Raw genomic sequence first — 19,552 nt, forward strand, 5'->3', positions numbered from 1 at the left:
AGCTAGAAGTGTTAGGAAACCCACACTTACTTGGATGGCAACTACGAGAAGGGAGGCTGAAGATGATCGGAGATTCGTGTAAGATAATGTGCAGGAAAAACATGATTGGGCGGGATTCCACATAGACCTGGTGTTTGAGGCGACGTTGTTGATGATTGTGAAAGAGCTCATTTCTTTAATAAAATATACGAAATAATGCCACGCTTAACAGATTATTTGCTTCGTTATTATGTAGTTATATGATATTGATAATTATCTTACTGTTATTCTGATGAACATAAAAAGGTACAGTTTCTTGAAATAACAAGGACTAACTCTCGCTAAAATGTGATAGATAAATTATGATATTTCCTCTGAAATAATAAGTGCTACTGACTTTTTAAGACTCTACTGAGAGGTTCCCGCAAATGTTTCTTGATAGACTTACAAAACAGCATCATTAACCTTTTGTTTTGTTCTCATTAGCTCTTGTTCTTGAGGAAACCGTGTTTATTCGGTCATTAGAGGTCTCTCTCTCTCTCTCTCTCTCTCTCTCTCTCTCTCTCTCTCTCTCTCTCTCTCTCTCTCTCTCAGTAGAAAGTTAGGTTGCGTGTTGGCGTCTGTACGCGTTTTAGGTTTTTCCAGCCAACCAGTTTTGTAAGAATATTAAAACCTTGTTATGATGCCAATCAGACGCAAATTATACATGCATTCATTTAGCTGAATGCACATGTAAGGAGTGTATCTTCTACCCATATATTCATGGAAGTGTGACACTTCTAGATACAAAACGAATTTCTGCTGTATACTCCTTCGCTTTACTGCCCCATCGAGACTCATTGCCGCTACGAGTGCTACGACCAGACTTCGGGACTGGATACAAGAGTGCGAAGAACGTCGCGTTGATGACGCTGCCGTTGAGTGTTTTGCCACGTTGATGACGCTCCCCAACGTTGAGTGTTTGGCCACACTTCACAGACAAGTTGTGCCTCGAAATCAGTCAAGGCGTTACTAGCGTTGCACTAATCACGTTGACACCGACGTTAGAAATTCTTCTCGTCCACGTAATGCTAGTAACGCTCGTGTAGTCCAAATTAGTGGTTTTCCATTGGAAAGAATGGGAAAATACCTCACGCTGTAAAAGACAGGGTCAGATGGCGTCAGCAACGTTGTGTTTTTAGCGCCCTTGTGTCCATTTCCAATCCCAAGTTTTTAAAGGTTAGTTGTAGCGCCGTGTGATTATAGGTTAACGATGGCCGTTCATGGATTAATGATAATCGTCAGAAGATTTTTAGAGCCCTAATTTGCTTGTTTTTTTAATTGGGCTGTTTTGTTTTGAACGAAGTCAAGCCTACCTTAACAAGGTAAATCGCAAGATGCTGTGGTAGTCACCTTCGTTTAGTATTAATGAGTGGTTACCTTACCGTTATTTGTCGGTGAGTATTGCTTGGAAATAGCTATAATGAATTACCTGTAATATATATATCCATATACTACTTACATACATGCATATATATATATATATATATATATATATATATATATACACACACACACATATATAATATATATATATATATATATATATATATATATATATATATATATATATATCTTTCTTTTAGAAAGCCCTGACAAAAAGAGATAACTGTTGCCACTTTGTAGAACAACGACAGGGATACTCTGACAGACTCATCTTCATTAAGGAGTAGAGTAAAAATAATAGTTTTATTATTACTTACCCAAGGGCCACTCAGGCAGGCCAATTGGTCCTTACCACCCCACCCCACCCCAACCCCCAAGAACGAGAGCCAAGAAATATTGATGGGACGAAGTAGTTAGCTCGATTAGAGCCGTTAAAAGAGGAGGTTGTGCGATGGCGTCTGTCAACAGGTATTAATTGCTCGCAGGAAAGACAGTAATACCTTTGTTTGCTTAATTAGTGTCGTTTAAGATAACGTTCTCGGGGGATTTGTCTTTTGGCTGCTGACTTGTCGTTTGCTGATTGCTCTGATAGAGTAAAGGGAATTGGATGCAATTATATATAAATACATATATGTATTTACACATATCTTTATATATTTATGGGTTTATATATGTATACATATATACTATGTATCTGTAGTATATATAAAACACTGGTTGGTGGGAAAGGACATGTACTAATATATATATATATATATATATATATATATATATATATATATATATCAGTACATGTCCTCGGCTCGGCCAACGCGGAATCAGAGAAATTTATTTCTGGTGATAGAAGTTCATTTCTCGATATAGTGTGGTTCGGATCCCACAATATGCTGTAGGTCCCGTTGCTAGGTGACCAATTGGTTCCTAGCCTCGTAAAAATAAAAAATATCTAATCCTTTGGGCCAGCCCTAGGAGAGCTGTTAATCAGCTCAGTGGTCTGGTAAAACTAGGATTTACTTAAGTACATGCCTTTCACACCAGCCTGTAACTTTAAATTCGTGACAGTGTCAGCTGGGCTCCTGTAAGCACCTGAAGAGTTTGAAGACTTGAACCTTAACGTATGAGTACTAAGAAAAGGGAGGCTGATGCTTTGTGGCAGACATAGCTCAAGAAAGGCAAGAGCGGAACTTCACAGACGCCTTTTGTGTCCGGCGGTGTTTTGGGTGGTGGTGATTATAATAAAGTCATTGGTTCGATGTTAGCCAGACGTCACCAGTTGACTTATCTTTCTTGAAAGGGTACCAGCGTCGCTGGAGTCGTGGACAAGTGCATGGAGCTACTAGCCTCATCTCTTGAACTAGGAGTTCTTAAACTTTTGGTGACTCCAGACCCTGAATGAATTGCACGATATGGATCCGTACCCCATTTGCATAAGCCCACCTGTCTTATTTGTTGGCAATATAACTTATTATACTTAATTTAATACATAATTTAGGCATGAATAGCTAGAAATAGAATATACAATAAAATTAAAAGCATTTATAGTTTTATATAGTTATTTATTTACAAGTTGCACCCATGCATACGTTGACACATTAGAATCAAATATATACAAATATCCAGAGATCAAGTCCTATAACCCCTTGCAAATTGTTGGTTGTGATTAGTTACTCATATTCAGTTTTACATCTTTTTCGAATCATTTTATTTGGTAGAATCGTGCTGGTCTAGTTTGCACCTTTTAAGTCTTTTCCATAAAGATAAAGGGCTATTATGAACAGCTGAATAACTTTAGGCAATTGAATGCAGTGACATATGGACTGTTTTGACAAATCGTCGATTAATGTCCTCTTTGTTTTATGGTTAGAGAGGATGGTATTTTCTCGTCGCTCTTGTGATATAAAATGGCTATGGTTCTAATTACTACAATTTCATAAGTTTCAAATTCAACATCTAGACCGAATATGAATACTCTCTCTCTCTTTCCATGTGATAAGTTTTTTATTTTTTTTATATAAATGTTATCCTCGAACAAAATTTGGCGGTATCTTTAGACTTGGCGGAAATTCTGTATCTTTACCATGTGTCTACGTGTGAGGAAATATGTTAGTTGTGTTTATCCCTTTGTCTTTAAATTTCAGAACATTTTATCTTATCTGTCGGTCTTTACTTAAGATATAATTAGCTATCAATTAAAGATGTCTCTTTCCAACCCATCCAAAAGTCTGTGGTTAGCAGTAACCATAGCAAACGTGCAAAAGCTTAGACTTTGCAAAACCACCTCAGTTCGGATGTAATCCCCCTTTAATTCTTGTCTTACCCATTGTTCCGTTACCGTATCCCTCCCACCGACTTAGAGACGATGCAAAGGGCTCCTTTCCTTTCCCCTCGAGCGAGCTATCAAGAGATCAGAAGTTGCTGGTGACATTTGTACAAAAGATCCTTTGTCCATTTACTTCAGTTTCCCCCGCTAACAGTCTTTCCCCGGGGAAAAAACAAACAGAAAACGTCGTCTCTCGCCGTCTCGAGCTTCGGGGGGTAAGAAGACAGCGTTTGTAAAGTCTTGAGTTATGAGAGGAGAGAGAGAGAGAGAGAGATTAAGCGCGTATTCAGATACAAATACACGAATATCGTTCGGACAAAATGATGGGAAAAGAGCTTCGCCTTAGCTCAGAACAGGGGTGGGCAAACTTTTCAGTGCAAGAGCCATATTAAAAAAATTCAGAATTGTATAGGGCTGCATAATATATTAAGCAAAATAATTAATATTTAAAATAAAAAAATGAAAAGCTGTTAAAGTATTTTAAAGTACTGTAGAAGATTCAAATGAAAGGCATTTATTTGAAAGACAAAGTAACTCAGCTGGAAAACAGTTTTTATTAATTAGGATTTCAAAGTAGGAACTTCACATGAAACATATTTGGAAGACAAAATAATCGTTCACTTTTAAATTTACTAACATTTGGCGCCGCGGGCCGTAGTTTGCCCACACCTGGCTTAGGGTGATGCGGACAATTGGCTGTTGAAGGCTTGAAGGATATATACAAATGGGAAGTCACTCGTTCAGGAGGAGAGTTCCAAAGCTTACGAGTGGGAAACCACCGTTATTGACACGTGGGATTGGAGAAAATGTGGGAAGAGGTGATCTAACCGGTGCTGAGAATTCACGATCTTAAAACACCAATTATCGAAACTGCCAATAAGTCAGTAATACTTCTTCTTATGGAGTGATTGGTTTGAAGCATAAGAACAAGCTATTTCATATCAATAATTAGCGCCTCAGTGGCGTGGTTGGTATGGTGTTTGCGTCCCACCTCGGTGGTCGCTGGTTCGATTCTCGGCCATTCCATTGAGGAGTGAGATATGTGTGTTTCTGGTGAAAGAAGTTCACTCTCGACGTGGTTCGGAAGTCACGTAAAGCCGTTGGTCCCGTTGCTGAATAACCAATGGTTCCGTGCAACGTAAAAACACCAAACAAACATATCAATAATTGTCAAACTGTATGGAAAAGTAAGGGACAGTCTATACTACAGTGAAAAATATACGTAAATATACATAATAGAAATATATACATAATGAGCACCATATTGTTTGGAAGCTTGAAACTCAAGTCTATGGCCCTTGTGGGAATGTTCCATGTGAATATGGTTCATCTGAATGAATAATGATAAATAAAGTGTAATCCAGATTACTGTATCAGTTAACGATTCAGTATATACCGGCGCAGAGAGACATCCAACAGGCCTTATGTAATTAACACCTAACAATGACAGGCTGTCTACAGATCGTTATACAGTATTACATCAACTCTTGCGTCATCCCATCGGATAAATAACACCTAAGTGGGTTATCTAGGAGCCTCAACGAAGAGGCACTTAAGAAAGGCGCGTCCAGCAGGAGACAAAAAAAAAAGTGTAAACAAGACAGTTTGTTTTTGCGTTTGCAGTGTTGATTTATGAACGCACCCTAGCTGAGACAAATGACCGGTATCGAGTATTGTCTCTCGAGATCGATGGAGGCGAAAGGAGATAATGGTTGGCTTTAAATGAGAATCTATACACAGACACACACCCACATCTTTTTCTTGAGGGATGGTGGTTGGTAGCCAGAGGGCATAGACGGCAGTGGTGCACGGGTTTCAGACAGGTCTTCCTAGGCGGCTTCTGAAGACCTGCTTTCCGTTTGTCTCAGCGCGTAAGGAGGGCAGGTGAGGTTAGAGAAATAGGTTTGTTTTGTTTTTTCTGTTTTGTGAATACAGTATTGGCAGTGCGGTCTTTTTTTATGATTTGATTCCATGGTACAAGTAACTGCACATTTATTTCATTCATCCATGTAAAGTACACTTGTATATGTGAGTATATAGGTAGTATAAATTATATTATATATATATATATATATAATATATATATATATATATATATATATATATATATATATAATAATATAAAATATATATATATATACATATTTAAAGGGACTATATATATACATATGTATATATTATATATATATATATATATATATATATATAATATATAGAGATATATATATATATATATATATATATAGTATATATATATATATATATGTTATTGGGTTGTTTTAAACAATTGTTTACTATTTTTATAGGCACAAATAAGATCATGTGATTATATACTTGTTCAGTTATTTTACTATTTCATATAATTTGAGACATTAAGCTCGCAGCGTTATGCCAATACAGTTTTTAATACATTCGTTACATTTTTGCTACGTCTGTTTGTATAAAAACATCTGGCTTACAATAACAACAGTAATAATGACAAAACTTTCATAATAATTGTAATTGCCATTATCGTTACTATATATTTAGCATTCTTCATTCTGTATTTTTCTCTGCAATAATAATGCTGACTGATGAACGAATAAAGCAAATAAGTTACATCTTAGAGAAAAAATAAGTTTTTTACTTATTTTTTTTAACAAAACAAATTGTTTATCCTTCCACAGTTCAAGCATCTAAAGTAGGATTTTCACTTACTCGGTGAGTACACCTACAAGCTATTTTGTTGTTGTCGGCGGGGTTGTGGGGGGGGGGGGGGGGGTTGTTGTTAGGAAGATCTATGGAAGAGCCTAAAAAGTCTGAAAAAGGTATTTCGCGTTGAGTTGAAGATACAGGAATGTTAGGATTTATTTATGAGAATGGAAATAAAATAAAAAAAATAATGTGTTTTAATTTTCGTTGGTGAAACTAGGCTTTCTTTGACCGTCTATTTTAGCACATTTCAATTTACACTCAAGTTTGGAATATAAGGTTTACAACTTGTCCGTGAGGGGGAATGTCTCGCACGTGTCCCGAGTTAGCTGGAGGTCGGATCACGCCTTGTAGTTGAGAAAGTTGAAGTGAGAAAACCAACTGACTGACGAGTGAGGATATCTATGTCTTCGTTTCTTTATCTATATTATTATGCCAGTTTTTGCAGGTTGTCTTGTTCTGTTAAATTTGGAAGGAAATAACCTTTCGTGCCTTTTTTTCCCGCATGGACGCCCTCATATATATATTCAATAATATTAAGTCGTTTGATGAATATTAATATATCTCGTGCCCTCTTCGTCGTGACGAGGGGACGAAGGAGTCTTTAAAAGCTTCAGCATGAGGTATGGTTCCCGTGGTGGTGGGGGGGTGGGGGGTTGGTAGTTAGTGTCGTCAGTGTACTTAATGCGGTGCACTGTGGGCATTACTTAAGGTTCCTTGCAGCTTGCCTTCGCCCCTAACTGCAACCGCTTCCGTTCCCTTTACTGTACCTCCTTTCATATTCGCTCTCTTCCATCTTTCTTTCCACCCTCTCCTAGCAATTGATTCATATTGCAACTGCTTTGAGGTTTTCCTCCTGTGACACCTTTCAAACTTTTTCTTTGTCAATATCCGTTTCAGCGTTGAATGACCTTATAGGTCCCAGTGCTTGGCCTTTGGCCTACATTCTAGATTCAGTTCAATTCATTCAATTCATTTAATGTTCTAAGAGGTCCACAATAAAAAAAATAGTCGCGAGTTCGTGTATAACTTGAAAAGGGTTTCTAAATTATTATACACGAACTCGCAACAATTTTTATTATTGTGAACCTCTTATGGTTTTAATAGTATACCTCAAGAAGACTTTCACAAGAGGGGACTTTTTTCTTTCTGAATTTGTCAGAAGGTAATTGTTCTTTGTTCAGGATACACCTGCCACTAAAAAAAAAAAAAATAATTCACGCTTCTGAGATGAAGTGGGATGTGCGTGTACGTCGTATTTTGTCATTATTCTCACTGTTTGCTTTCTTTGTGCGTGGTATTCGATTCGTGAAGATTTAATCTCTTGTTATCCTTCTCTCTTTGTTTACATTTCTAAAAAGAGCCATTCATGAAAGATCCACCCTTGGGGATTTTTACCCCCTTTCCACTCGACGCTTGGAAAGTTATTCGCAGAAAATACGGTGCATATTTCTTTCTGGGGAACATCAAAGTACAGACATTATGAATATCGAGGTAGTGTAATACGGGCACATTATTTGACGTTTTTACCATCAATTTTTTCATGAAGTAGCCTGTGGTAACGACAAATTAGAAGTCGCGAGTTTTCATGCCTTCGTGACATCACCTCTCCAAACATGCATGACGTCAGTATGTCTCCAGCATTGTTAAAAGATTTGCTGCTTGATTCAAAAGCTTCTCTGGTACAACTTGGTGCTAAAGTTTGGCGGAAGACTTCTGGGAATACTGAATGTCTTTTTTCTTTTTTCAGGCATTATTTTACATTTGGCAGAAGACGAGATCAGAGAAGAAGCGAAGATAATGACGATGATGTCACAATCGCTAGTTCAGCATAGGCCTGTTGTTCACCAGAGCTCTGTGCTGAAGAATCCTAAGGTATGGAAACACTGATTCTCTCTCTCTCTCTCTCTCTCTCTCTCTGAAGTGTGTGTGTGTTATATATATATATATATATATATGTATGTATGTATGTATGTATGTATGTATGAATGTATATACATACATGAAAATAGAACCCAGTCTATGAAAACCATAGAAGAGAAAATAGCAAGTAGACGCCAGGGACTTTATAAAGACTTAAACATGAACCTTACCATCATAAGAACCTTTCAAAAAACCTTAAGAAGACAAAGTCCTCTTGATAAAACCCCGCCAGGCAATTAGGACGACTGTCTGTGACCAAACAAGGAAAGCAAACAAGGCCGTGTAAACATGATTTGTGTGTATCTTTTCACTAATGAGGCGGATGCAGACACGGCTTTGTTGTTCCAACCTGATGTGCTTCGCCGTGTTATGAAGTGTTTAGTATAATAATGCGATATTTTTTTTTCGTTTGTCTAGGGATATGATTAAATTATTTTTACTATTTTTTTTGGCTGGTATTTGATACTTTTCTTTCTACTTATGAATTGTTAAATAAACCAAGTTAGTTTCCACAGGATATGTTTAATATTTTTATCGTATTCTTAGTCGATGTTTGTTCCTATTTTGTTTCGTGAACTAAACCAACTACCAACGAATATCAAATTCGCCCTCTTTGGTCTCGTCCAAATTAGCTGTCCAACTTCTTTCATTTTTCATTGACCAAATATCCAGTCGCCGCAAAAAAAAGAAAAAGAAAACTTTTGATACAGCCCAAAGAGAGTCCAAAATTATATGTGGGGTAAGGTAAAAAAAACTAGTTATTGAACAGAAGGCAAAATTTTTTTTCAATCGTTAACATTTCTTAGCTTGCAAAATTATTGTTTTACATGGTGGACGTGGAAGGAAAATAGAGGGAAGAGCGTTTCTTCAGTTTATTTCCTGTTCACCTTTCAACTTCCTGTTGTTGCTTTTGAAAAATAAAGAAAAACTTTACAATACTTTTAGCAAAGCAGTTTTTGAAGGTTTCAGATGAAAAAAAAAAGATACGACAGATTTTTCCGTATACATAAAACTGGCGTTGCAACGAACTTGGTCAGACTCCATCAGAAATCCTGACCACTTCTAAAAGCCCATCGTCCTTCGCAGGACCACACCCGCCGACGTGGGTGGAAGGAGATGATCGCGTTCGCCGTGGAGGAGACGTCCATCCACGGTCCCAGACACGTATGGTACAACCGGTCCAATCTCCTGGGCCTGTTTTGGATCGCCTTCATTCTCTCCTGCTCCGTCCTCCTGGTGATGGTCAGCGGCAAATACTTCTACGATTTCGTGCAGAGGAGCGAAATGACGCAGGTTTTTTTATTTCTTTTTTATTTTTTAGATCATTAGTTCATTCGTTTGTTTTGTTTATTTAATACGAGCTTGCTGGCGTGCGCTACGCGCGCTGGAATCCGACAAGTTGATGTAAATGTCCCTATTGGCATTTGTGGCAGTCCCACGTAATGACTAAATGATTTATTTAAGCTACTGGATTTTTAAGTTTTCTAGTAGAATTTAGTGACTGCTGTCTCCCCCTCCCTGGCCCCCACCTGGGATGGGCAAACAGGTTTGCAAGACTAGGGTGAATTTCTCCCCTATCCTCCAGTTCCCTTGACTACCCCGCCTCCACCCGTGGCGGACAAACCGGCTTGCAGGGCGTGGATGGCTGTGTCATGTCTCCCCTACTGCCACCCGGGGAGGACAAACAAGATCCACTCGGATTTCATTATTATAAATTTTATTTTTCGTTTACTTTTGCGTACTTGTCTGATTTTATTTGAAAAAATAATAATGATTGAGGAAGGTAATTTTCGTTTCTTGGGGTTCCGTTTATAACCAAAGGGTCTTGATTCCTCTTCCTTGCTCCGTCCTTCTTGTAGTATTGTTTAATTTCTTTTCGTCTGTCATCGCCTTAGATATTAATTTGCAAAGTTAGCAAATGAAATATATGTATTACTTTTTCAGATTCTTTATTTGTTGTTTATTGTTTTGTTTTGTTCTAATCATTGCTACATTCAGTTGATTTAATCACTTCTTTATTCATTTGTTTATTTGCATGTAATTGTCTGCTTTCATTTCTGTTGCGTGCAAAAGATCGAAATCGTGTGGACACGATTTTCATTTTGTCCTTTTGCTGTAAATGATTAATTTTGTTTTCATTAGGAAATTAATGGTTTTATTTTGGCTCTGTTTTGAACTAAAAGTCCTTGTCCCTCTCTTATTCCATTTCACTTTTTATATTCTTTAATTATTTCCCCCTCTCCTCTTTAGATAATGACTAATAATATTAGCAAACAAAATATTTTCCTCTATTCATGTACAATTTTAGTTAAAATACTTAGCTATTACATAATGGTCTGTAGATATATTTATTTGGATACTAAATCTTCACGGTAATTTCATCAGAGCCGTGCAAATGCGACGTCATATTGACGCAATCTGCCATTATCATAATATGCATAATTTATATATATATATATATATATATATATATATAATATATATATATATATATATATATATATATACATCTTAAATATAATTCTGTCCTAAAACTATTAATTCTTCAGACAGGAATACGTTGGTCCCGAAAGATGTTATTGCCGTCTTTGGCCATTTGCAATAAGGACTTTTTCTCCAAGAAAAAACTCGACGGTAAGGAACCAGTAGCTATTAGTTGTTGCTAATACTTATAGGGTCACACATGCGCACAAAATATGGCTTTTTGGTTTCCTACATGTATTATTGCAGCCCGTGTTCTGTTTAGCACTAGGAAAGTGCCCTTGCTTTTCTCAAACTAGTGCGTTACACGCGTCTGGTAATTTCTTCCCATATTTGCACTGTGGAAATAAGTAATCCTTATATTGCTCTGTTCACTGGCCGATTCTTTCCCTACAATACCGGACTTTGGAATTCGCTTCAGGCTTATGTTTTCCCTTACTTATGACTTTCCTTGTTCTGAGGTTCCATTATTTGCCCCATTAAGATTTATGAATTTTAGATGACACTGAAGTAGGTGGATGCCTGTGAAAGTGAAAGCAGAGGAAAGCCATGAGTGCAGGAGTTTCACAGACCCTTGGTTATTATTATAATTATCATTATTTATTTATTTTTTGTTTTGCTCTATCACAGTCCTTCAATTCGACTGGGTGGTATTTATAGAGTGGGGTTCCGGGTTGCATCCTGCCTCTTTAGGACTCCATCACTTTTCTTACTATGTGCGCCGTTTCTAGGATCACACTCTTCTGCATGAGTCCTGGAGCTACTTCAGCATCTAGTTTTTCTAGATTCCTTTTCAGGGATCTTGGGATCGTGCCTAGTGTTCCTATGATTATGGGTACAATTTCCACTGGCATATCCCATATCCTTCTTATTTCTATTTCCAGAAATTTATACTTATCCATTTTTTCCCTCTCTTTCTCTTCAACTCTGGTGTCCCATGGTATTGCGACATCAATGAGTGATACTTTCTTCTTGATTTTGTCAATCAACGTCACGTTTGGTCTATTTGCACGTATCACCCTATCTGTTCTGATACCATAGTCCCAGAGGATCTTTGCCTGATCATTTTGTATCACTCCTTCAGGTTGGTGGTCGTACCACTTATTACTGCAAGGTAGCTGATGTTTCTTGCACAGGCTCCAGTGGAGGGCTTTTGCCACTGAATCATGCCTATTTTTAAACTGGTTCTGTGCAAGTGCCGGACATTCGCTTACTATGTGGTTTATGGTTTCATTTTTCGTATTGCACTTCCTACATATGGGAGAGATGTTATTTCCATCTATCGTTCTTTGAACATATCTGGTTCTTAGGGCCTGATCTTGTGCCGCTGTTATCACTCCTTCAGTTTCCTTCTTTAGCTCTCCCCTCTGTAGCCATTGCCACGTGTCATCGCTGGCTAATTCTTTAGTCTGTCTCATGTATTGTCCGTGCATTGGTTTATTGTGCCAGTCTTCTGTTCTGTTTGTCATTCTCCTGTCTGTATATTTCTGGGTCTTCGTCTACTTTTATTAGTCCTTCTTCCCATGCACTCTTTAGCCACTCGTCTTCACTGGTTTTCAGATATTGCCCCAGTGCTCGGTTCTCGATGTTGACGCAGTCCTCTATACTTAGTAGTCCTCTCCCTCCTTCCTTTCGTGTTATGTATAGCCTGTCCATATTTGCTCTTGGGTGTAGTGCTTTGTGTATTGTGATATGTTTCCTGGTTTTCTGATCTATGCTGAGGAGTTCTGCCTTCGTCCATTCCACTATTCCTGCGCTGTATCTGATTACTGGCACTGCCCATGTGTTTATGGCTTTTATCATATTTCCGGCGTTGAGTTTTGACTTGAGTATCGCCTTGAGTTTCTGCATATATTCTTTCCTGATCGTGCCCTTCATCTCTTGGTGTTTTATATCCCCTCCTTCCATTATTCCCAGGTATTTGTATCCAGTCTCATTCATAGTGTTTGATGTGCTCCCATCTGGTAGCTTTATCCCTCAGTTCTTGTTACTTTGCCCTTTTGTATGTTGACTAAGGCGCATTTTTCTATTCCAAACTCCATCCTGATGTCCCCAGATACCATCCTTACAGTCTGGATTAGGGTATCTATTTCCTTGATGCTCTTACCATACAGCTTGATGTCGTCCATGAACATCAGATGGTTAATTCTGTTGCCTCTTTTCTTGAGTTGGTACCCGGCATCCATTTTCTGTAGTACTTTTGTCATGGGAATCATGGTTACTACGAAGAGTAGTGGGGACAGTGAGTCTCCCTGGAAGATCCCTCTCCTGATATTAACCTCTGCTAGTCTTATTCCAGAGCTTGTAAGTATTGTATTCCAGTTGCGCATTGTATTTTTGAGGAAGCTGATGGTGTTTTCCTCTGCCCCATATGTTTTCAAGCATTCTATTAGCCATGTGTGTGGTATCATGTCGAAGGCTTTCTTATAGTCTATCCATGCCATGCTTAGGTTGGTTTTCCTTCTCCTACTGTTCTTCATTACCATTTTGTCTATCAGGAGCTGGCCTTTTGTGCCCCTACACTTCCTTCTGCAGCCTTTCTGTTGGTGGGGGATGGTGTTTGTCTCCTCTAGGTAGTTGTATAGCCTTTCACTGATGATACCTGTTAGTGAATTCCACATTATTGGTAGGCAGGTGATAGGCCTGTAGTTACTGGCTATATTTCCCTTACTCTTGTCTTTTTGTACTAAGGATGTCCTTCCTGTGGTCATCCATTTGGGTGCATGGTGATTTGAGATACAATGCTGGAGTTGTTCTGCTATTCGTGTGTGTAGGGCCTTGAAGTTTTTAAACCAGTATCCATGGACTTCATCAGGACCTGGGGCTTTCCAGTTTGGCATTTTCTTTAGTTGGTGTCTGACTGTGTCTGTCGTGATCTCTGTGAATCTTTGTTTTATTCTCCCTGTTTCTTCTTCCTTGACTTCCTGGAGCCATGTTGCATGTTTGTTGTGTGATACCGGATTGCTCCATATGTTTTCCCAGAGTCTCTTACTTCGTTTGGCTTCAGGAATTTCTTGGTGGTTGTCTTCCCCTCTTAGTTGGCTGTATAGTCTTTTCTGGTTAGTTCCGAATAGTTTGTTCTGTTGGTATCCCTTATTCCTGTTCATGTACCGTTGGATCTTATGTGCTTTGGCCTTAAGCCTCTGTTTTACATTTTCTATTGTGTTTTTTAGTCCCCTCTCTTGTACTTTGTATTTCTCGTTGAGTTCCTCCCTTGTTTTCTTGCTTCTTAGCCTTTTTTCTGCCATCTCTCTCAGTTTACTCAAGTCAGATCTCATCACCATGATTTGCTTTTCCAGGCGTCTTTTCCAAGGAGGTTGCTGTTTTGGTTTCTGTTGGGTTGGTTGTGCTGGTGGTGTTCGTATCCCCATCAGTTCTGCTACTAATCTTGCTCCTGCATATGCCAAGTTATTTGTTTCTGTGATACTGGTGGTGTGTTTTATGCCCATTATTTCATTGACCTCACTTGTTTTCTCCCTTAATTTCTTGGCGTTGTAGTCTTTCATGGAGGGGATCTTTGTTCTCTCTGTATCTGGCTCCATCCATTGTCTAATCTTTTCTACCCATTCCGTCCTGTATGTTACTTCGTCGGTGTTTCTTCGTGTGTCGTTGTTTGATACCTCATCATCCCTGTCGTCTTCTGTGGCATTGTCTCTCAGTTCGTCTTCGTGTAATTCGTTGTCGTGTGACATATCCCTTTCCAGTTCTTCTCTTTCTGTTGGGGAGAGCCAGTTCTTTTTCTTTATGTTCCTTACTTGGTCTGCCAGCCTCTGCTCTGTTTTTGGGGGTGTTATTCCTCTCATTCCAGATGTTGACCATCCTTCTTCTATATCCTCTCCCCGTCGGGTTGCTTATTATTATTATTATTATTATTATTATTATTATTATTATTATTATTATTATTATTATTATTATTATTATTATTATTATTATTATTATTATTATTATTATTATTATTATTATTATTATTATTATTATTATTATTTTAGAAGGAGCTGCTCTTTCGAACGGGTATTTTTGAAAGATAGTGCTGCATCAGCTGCATTCAACATGTAAACAGTCTTTCTATTCTTCTAATAACAACTTTCTGTTACAACAACTGGCGAGTAACAAACCAATGTGATTCTTTAGGAGTCAATTTCAGTGATATTTTGCATTAATTTATCATAGAAAGTAAGTAAAATATGGAGTGCATTGTCAGTCAGGTTAAACACACTATTATAGGTATAAATCAATGTTGGGTGTAATCAAAATCTTGTAGTGGCCAACTTTTCACCCTGTATTATCAGAGTGTGATCATGGCAGTGGGTCAGAGTAGACTGTAGATGTTTTCAGGATCTCCATATATAGTGGTAGGTCAGCGAGGGTCAACCGCATGCTAAATTCTTGTTGGTCGGTTGCGCAGTGCTTTCCTCCTTTTGGCTGAGGAAAGTTTCTCTCAAGCCACTTCTCATCATTGAAGGTCACGCACTCTAGCAGGCCCTCGAAGCTGGGGCATTGCGCTGCTGGGTGTAGCATGGCGTGTGATGTCACGATGGCTTGAATTTTTACTGGCTGCTGGGCTGCTTGTCTCGTCTGGTATTCGCTTGTTCTGGTATTATTCTCATATATATGTTCATATGCCTTCTTAATTTGATAGGGAGGAAGAGCACTTCTTATGTTGTATTTAGTGAGAGATTCTTCTGTTGTATATGGAGCGCTTCCAGTAGCTGCAAACGTCGCTGGTGTGGGGCCCGCCCATCTTAGTATTCTTGGTGCGCTGTCCTGGCATGGTTCTTAATCGCTCCTTCCTGTGCGTGGCAAGAAATCCTCTTGGACAGCTTCATACAAGTCATACCTATGTAAGAGCCAGGACATCCGTGGTCAGGGCATAAGAATTGGAAAACAGCAATCGTCTGCTTGAAGTGGTCTCTTACTGGTGGGCTTGATGCTATACAAAGTATGTAGCTGCAACCTCGTCCATACCAGCGACTCCTTGCAGCCCATCCTGCTTGCAGAAGCCCTCACGGAGTGTGGTACATATAATAGTGGTATCCTCTTCCATGAGATGAATGAGGCAGCCAAGGGCCTATGCCAATGAGAGGACGTTAATGTATGCTGAGCAGACAAGACAGCAGCCTTCATTCTGATCAAGATGGCGGAGTACCAGTAAAAAGACGGAGTCATGATGGATTCTCCACTTGGTTTCCTATGCACAAACTTTTATATGGGCACAGTGGAAGAGTCTTCTCTAACATTAGAAGACCCCGCAAATATGCAAGATATATCGTCGACATCTTTGTATAAGCAGATGACGAGGATGAGGTTGAAGCTGTCCAGCATATGTTCCAGCAGTGCTGTTCGCTGAATGATATTGTTGAATTCAGCAACAACGGCCAGCTCCCTTTTCTCAACGTCCTTGTTACCAAGACTGATGATGGGCCAAGAACTTTGGTCTACATGAATCAGTCAAACTTAGGTCCGTGCCTGAATGGTAACAGCGAGTGCCTTGTGAGGTTTAAGAACACTATGGTCATGGCCTACATTTGGAGGGCCCTCACACACTGTTCTTCCTGCCAGGACACTCGCCAAGAACTCGACTGTGTCACTCAGATGCTCATCAGTACTGGATATCTTAATTGACTGATTAATAAGGAAATCCGTACAGCACTGGATCGCTGGTACAGTGAGAGTGAAAGACCAAGCTGTATTACAAGGCAAGAATGCATGCACGTCACCATGAGGTCGAGGATGCATTAAAGAAAATGATCAGAGAAGTCGACAAAGAACTTGAAACTGTAATTTACTACTGAAATTGACATACCAAGGACCTTTTCATGAAAAACAACCCAACCCCGCCAGCAAAAGACAAATGTTGTCTACCAATTCTTATGCCCCACCCTTGGATGTCCCAGCTCTTACATTGGTATGACTTCTACAAAGCTATCCAAGAGGATTTCTTGCCATGCACAGGAAGAAGTGATTAAGAACCATACCAGGACAGACAGCGGGGCCCCTAACCAGTGATTTTTACGACTACTGAAAGCGCTCCTTATACAACAGGAGAAGTACTCACTAAATATGACACAGGAAGTGCTCTTCCTCCCCACCGACTTAAGAAGGCATGTGAATATATATATGAATAATGCCAGACCAAGTGACACCCCCAGCCCACGAACACCAGACGAGGCAAGCAGATCAGCAGCCAATGAAAATTCCAGCTGCCATGACTTCACACAACATTGCACAACATCCAGTGATGTCATGCCCCAGCTTCGACGGGCTACCAGGTCGCAGCAGCACGACCTTCAACGATGAGAAATGGCTTGAGAGAAACTTTCTCCAGCCAACAGGAGAAAAGCACTGCGCCACCAACCAGTGAGAATTCAGCGTGCGGTTGACCCTCGCCGACCTACCACCATATATTGAGTAGATCCTGACAGATACCGATACCGATACATCTACAGTCTACTCCGACCCACTGCCGGGATTATACTCAGATGATACCGGGATAAACGTTGGCCACTACAAGATTTTGGCTACACATAAATTTGATTTATTCCCATAATAGTGTATGTAACCCTGTTGGCTATGTCCTCCACATTTTATTTACTTTCTATAATTCAATTAATGCAAAATATCCCTGAAATTAAGTCCTCCTGATGAATCATATTGACGTGTTACTCACCAATTGTTGTAACAGATAGAAAGCTCTTATAAAAAGAATAGGGAAGACTCTTTACAAGTTGAACGCAGCTGATGCAGCAATATCTTTCAATAATACCTAGTATCATTATTATTATTATTTAGAAGATGAACCCTACTTGTATAAAAAAAACCCACAAGGGCCACTGACATGAAATCCAAACTTCCAAAGAATATGGTGTTCATTGGGAAGAAGTAACGGAAGGTAATAATAAATGAAGGAAAGAGAGATCAGTTATTAGATAAGAAAAGTAAATTACCAAATCAGAGAATGAATAAAAAAATGTAAGTAATTCTTAAAGCACAAGGAGACTTGTTTGAGACCAGTAATGCACAGCCTCCTTTGCATGAACTTTCGAGGTCCCCTGATGATGACGACGATGATTTTCCTCTCAGACCTAAAGATCGACCCGGAGACGTACAACGTGATGATGCTGATGACCGGAAGTCCGTTTACGATGACGGATGACCTCCTGTCGAAAAAGGACAAGGTCCGTGACATCATCCAGAAGGCGAGTGTCAAAATTGATGACGTCATGCGGACCTACAATTTCACCTTTCACGAACTTATTGCCAATGTGTCGTACAGGTAAATAGGCTCAGGGGCGTTTTTGTTTTTATTACTTTATTAAATAATTAGTTAATAAGTTTATTCATTTGTCTATTATTTAATTAGTTTATTGAATGACTAATTTGTTAATCCATTTATCTATTTAATAATTAACTTTGACAATTAATAAATAAATAAACGAAATGAATTAGCAAGTCACTTGACCATTAAACCAGTGAATGAAAGAGGTAAGTAAATGAATATATATATATATATATATATATATATATATATATATATATATATTATATATATATTATATATAGATAGAGAGAGAGAGAGAGAGAGAGAGAGAGAGAGAGAGAAGAGAGAGAGAGAGAGAGAGAGAGTCAAAATGAAAAAATTCCTATATGTATATAGACAGATAGATGTGACGTTCATATAATAAATGTCTTTTGTCTGATTTTTTGTATTTCCTCCACGGAACTTCTGCATTTTTGTCTCAATGTCTTTTATTTCATGTTTTTACCTTGCATTTCTTTTAACTTGATTTTTGTTGTTCTTTTCTTATTCTCAAGCGCGCATTTTTCTCCAGCACCCTCTTTCTCCTTGATATTTTCCTATTCCTTTGGATTTTGGGTCTTTTATCACGAAGCCTTTTCTCCTGTGAATTTTTTCTTTCTTTTTCCATATTGAATTTTGTCTGCTAGATCTGACAGTGATATGTATATGCGTATATATTATGTAATAATATATATATATATATATATATATATATTTGCATATGTACATAATATATATTAATATACTAAATTAATATATATATATATATATAGATATATTATAGTATATAGTATATATAATATATATTATATATATATACATTATATTTCATATATTTATAGATACATATCCTATATATACTAATTCATTATATCTATCATATATACTGTATATATATATATATATAGATATATAGTATATATATAGATATATATATATTAGCTATAACTATCCAATCCATCAGGAAAACGCCATAAATATAAAGGAAAGAGGTGTCCAATCAGACGACAGTCATGTACACGTGTTTTTATTATTAAGAAACGTTTCATGTTGTCACCAACACATCATCAGTCTGCAATTGAAATTCAACATTAAAATAAACTTAAAAATTACAATAGAAATTAGAATTACAATAAAATTAAAAAAAAATAATCAGAACGTTAAAATAGAGAATGATAAGAAAACTACCTATTCATAAAGAAGGAAAGAGCTGAGTGACTAAAAAACGGTAAGGTTTACGTTGTATGCAAACCTTACCGTTTTTAGTCACTCAGCTCTTTCCTTCTTTATGAATAGGTAGTTTTCTTATCATTCTCTATTTTAACGTTCTGATTATTTTTTTAATTTTATTGTAATTTTAATTTCTACTGTAATTTTTAAGTTTATTTTAATGTTGAATTTCAATTGCAGACTGATGATGTGTTGGTGACATGAAA

General features: G+C 38.0%; 1 protein-coding gene across 1 annotated transcript in view; it reads left to right on the top strand.

The window, feature by feature from the left end:
• The first annotated feature begins 8,031 nt into the window (after positions 1–8,031).
• LOC135202558 (uncharacterized) overlaps positions 8,032–19,552 on the top strand; it is a 19,226-nt gene continuing 7,705 nt past the window's right edge. Inside the window, exons 1-5 of the mRNA XM_064232040.1 lie at positions 8,032–8,044; positions 8,166–8,290; positions 9,425–9,631; positions 10,888–10,972; positions 17,900–18,092. Coding sequence (XP_064088110.1) covers positions 8,032–8,044; positions 8,166–8,290; positions 9,425–9,631; positions 10,888–10,972; positions 17,900–18,092 — 623 coding nt within the window. The remainder of the gene's footprint in view (positions 8,045–8,165; positions 8,291–9,424; positions 9,632–10,887; positions 10,973–17,899; positions 18,093–19,552) is intronic.

The sequence above is a fragment of the Macrobrachium nipponense genome, chromosome 24, assembly GCF_015104395.2.
Source record: "Macrobrachium nipponense isolate FS-2020 chromosome 24, ASM1510439v2, whole genome shotgun sequence".
NCBI classification, from domain to species: Eukaryota; Metazoa; Arthropoda; class Malacostraca; order Decapoda; family Palaemonidae; genus Macrobrachium; species Macrobrachium nipponense.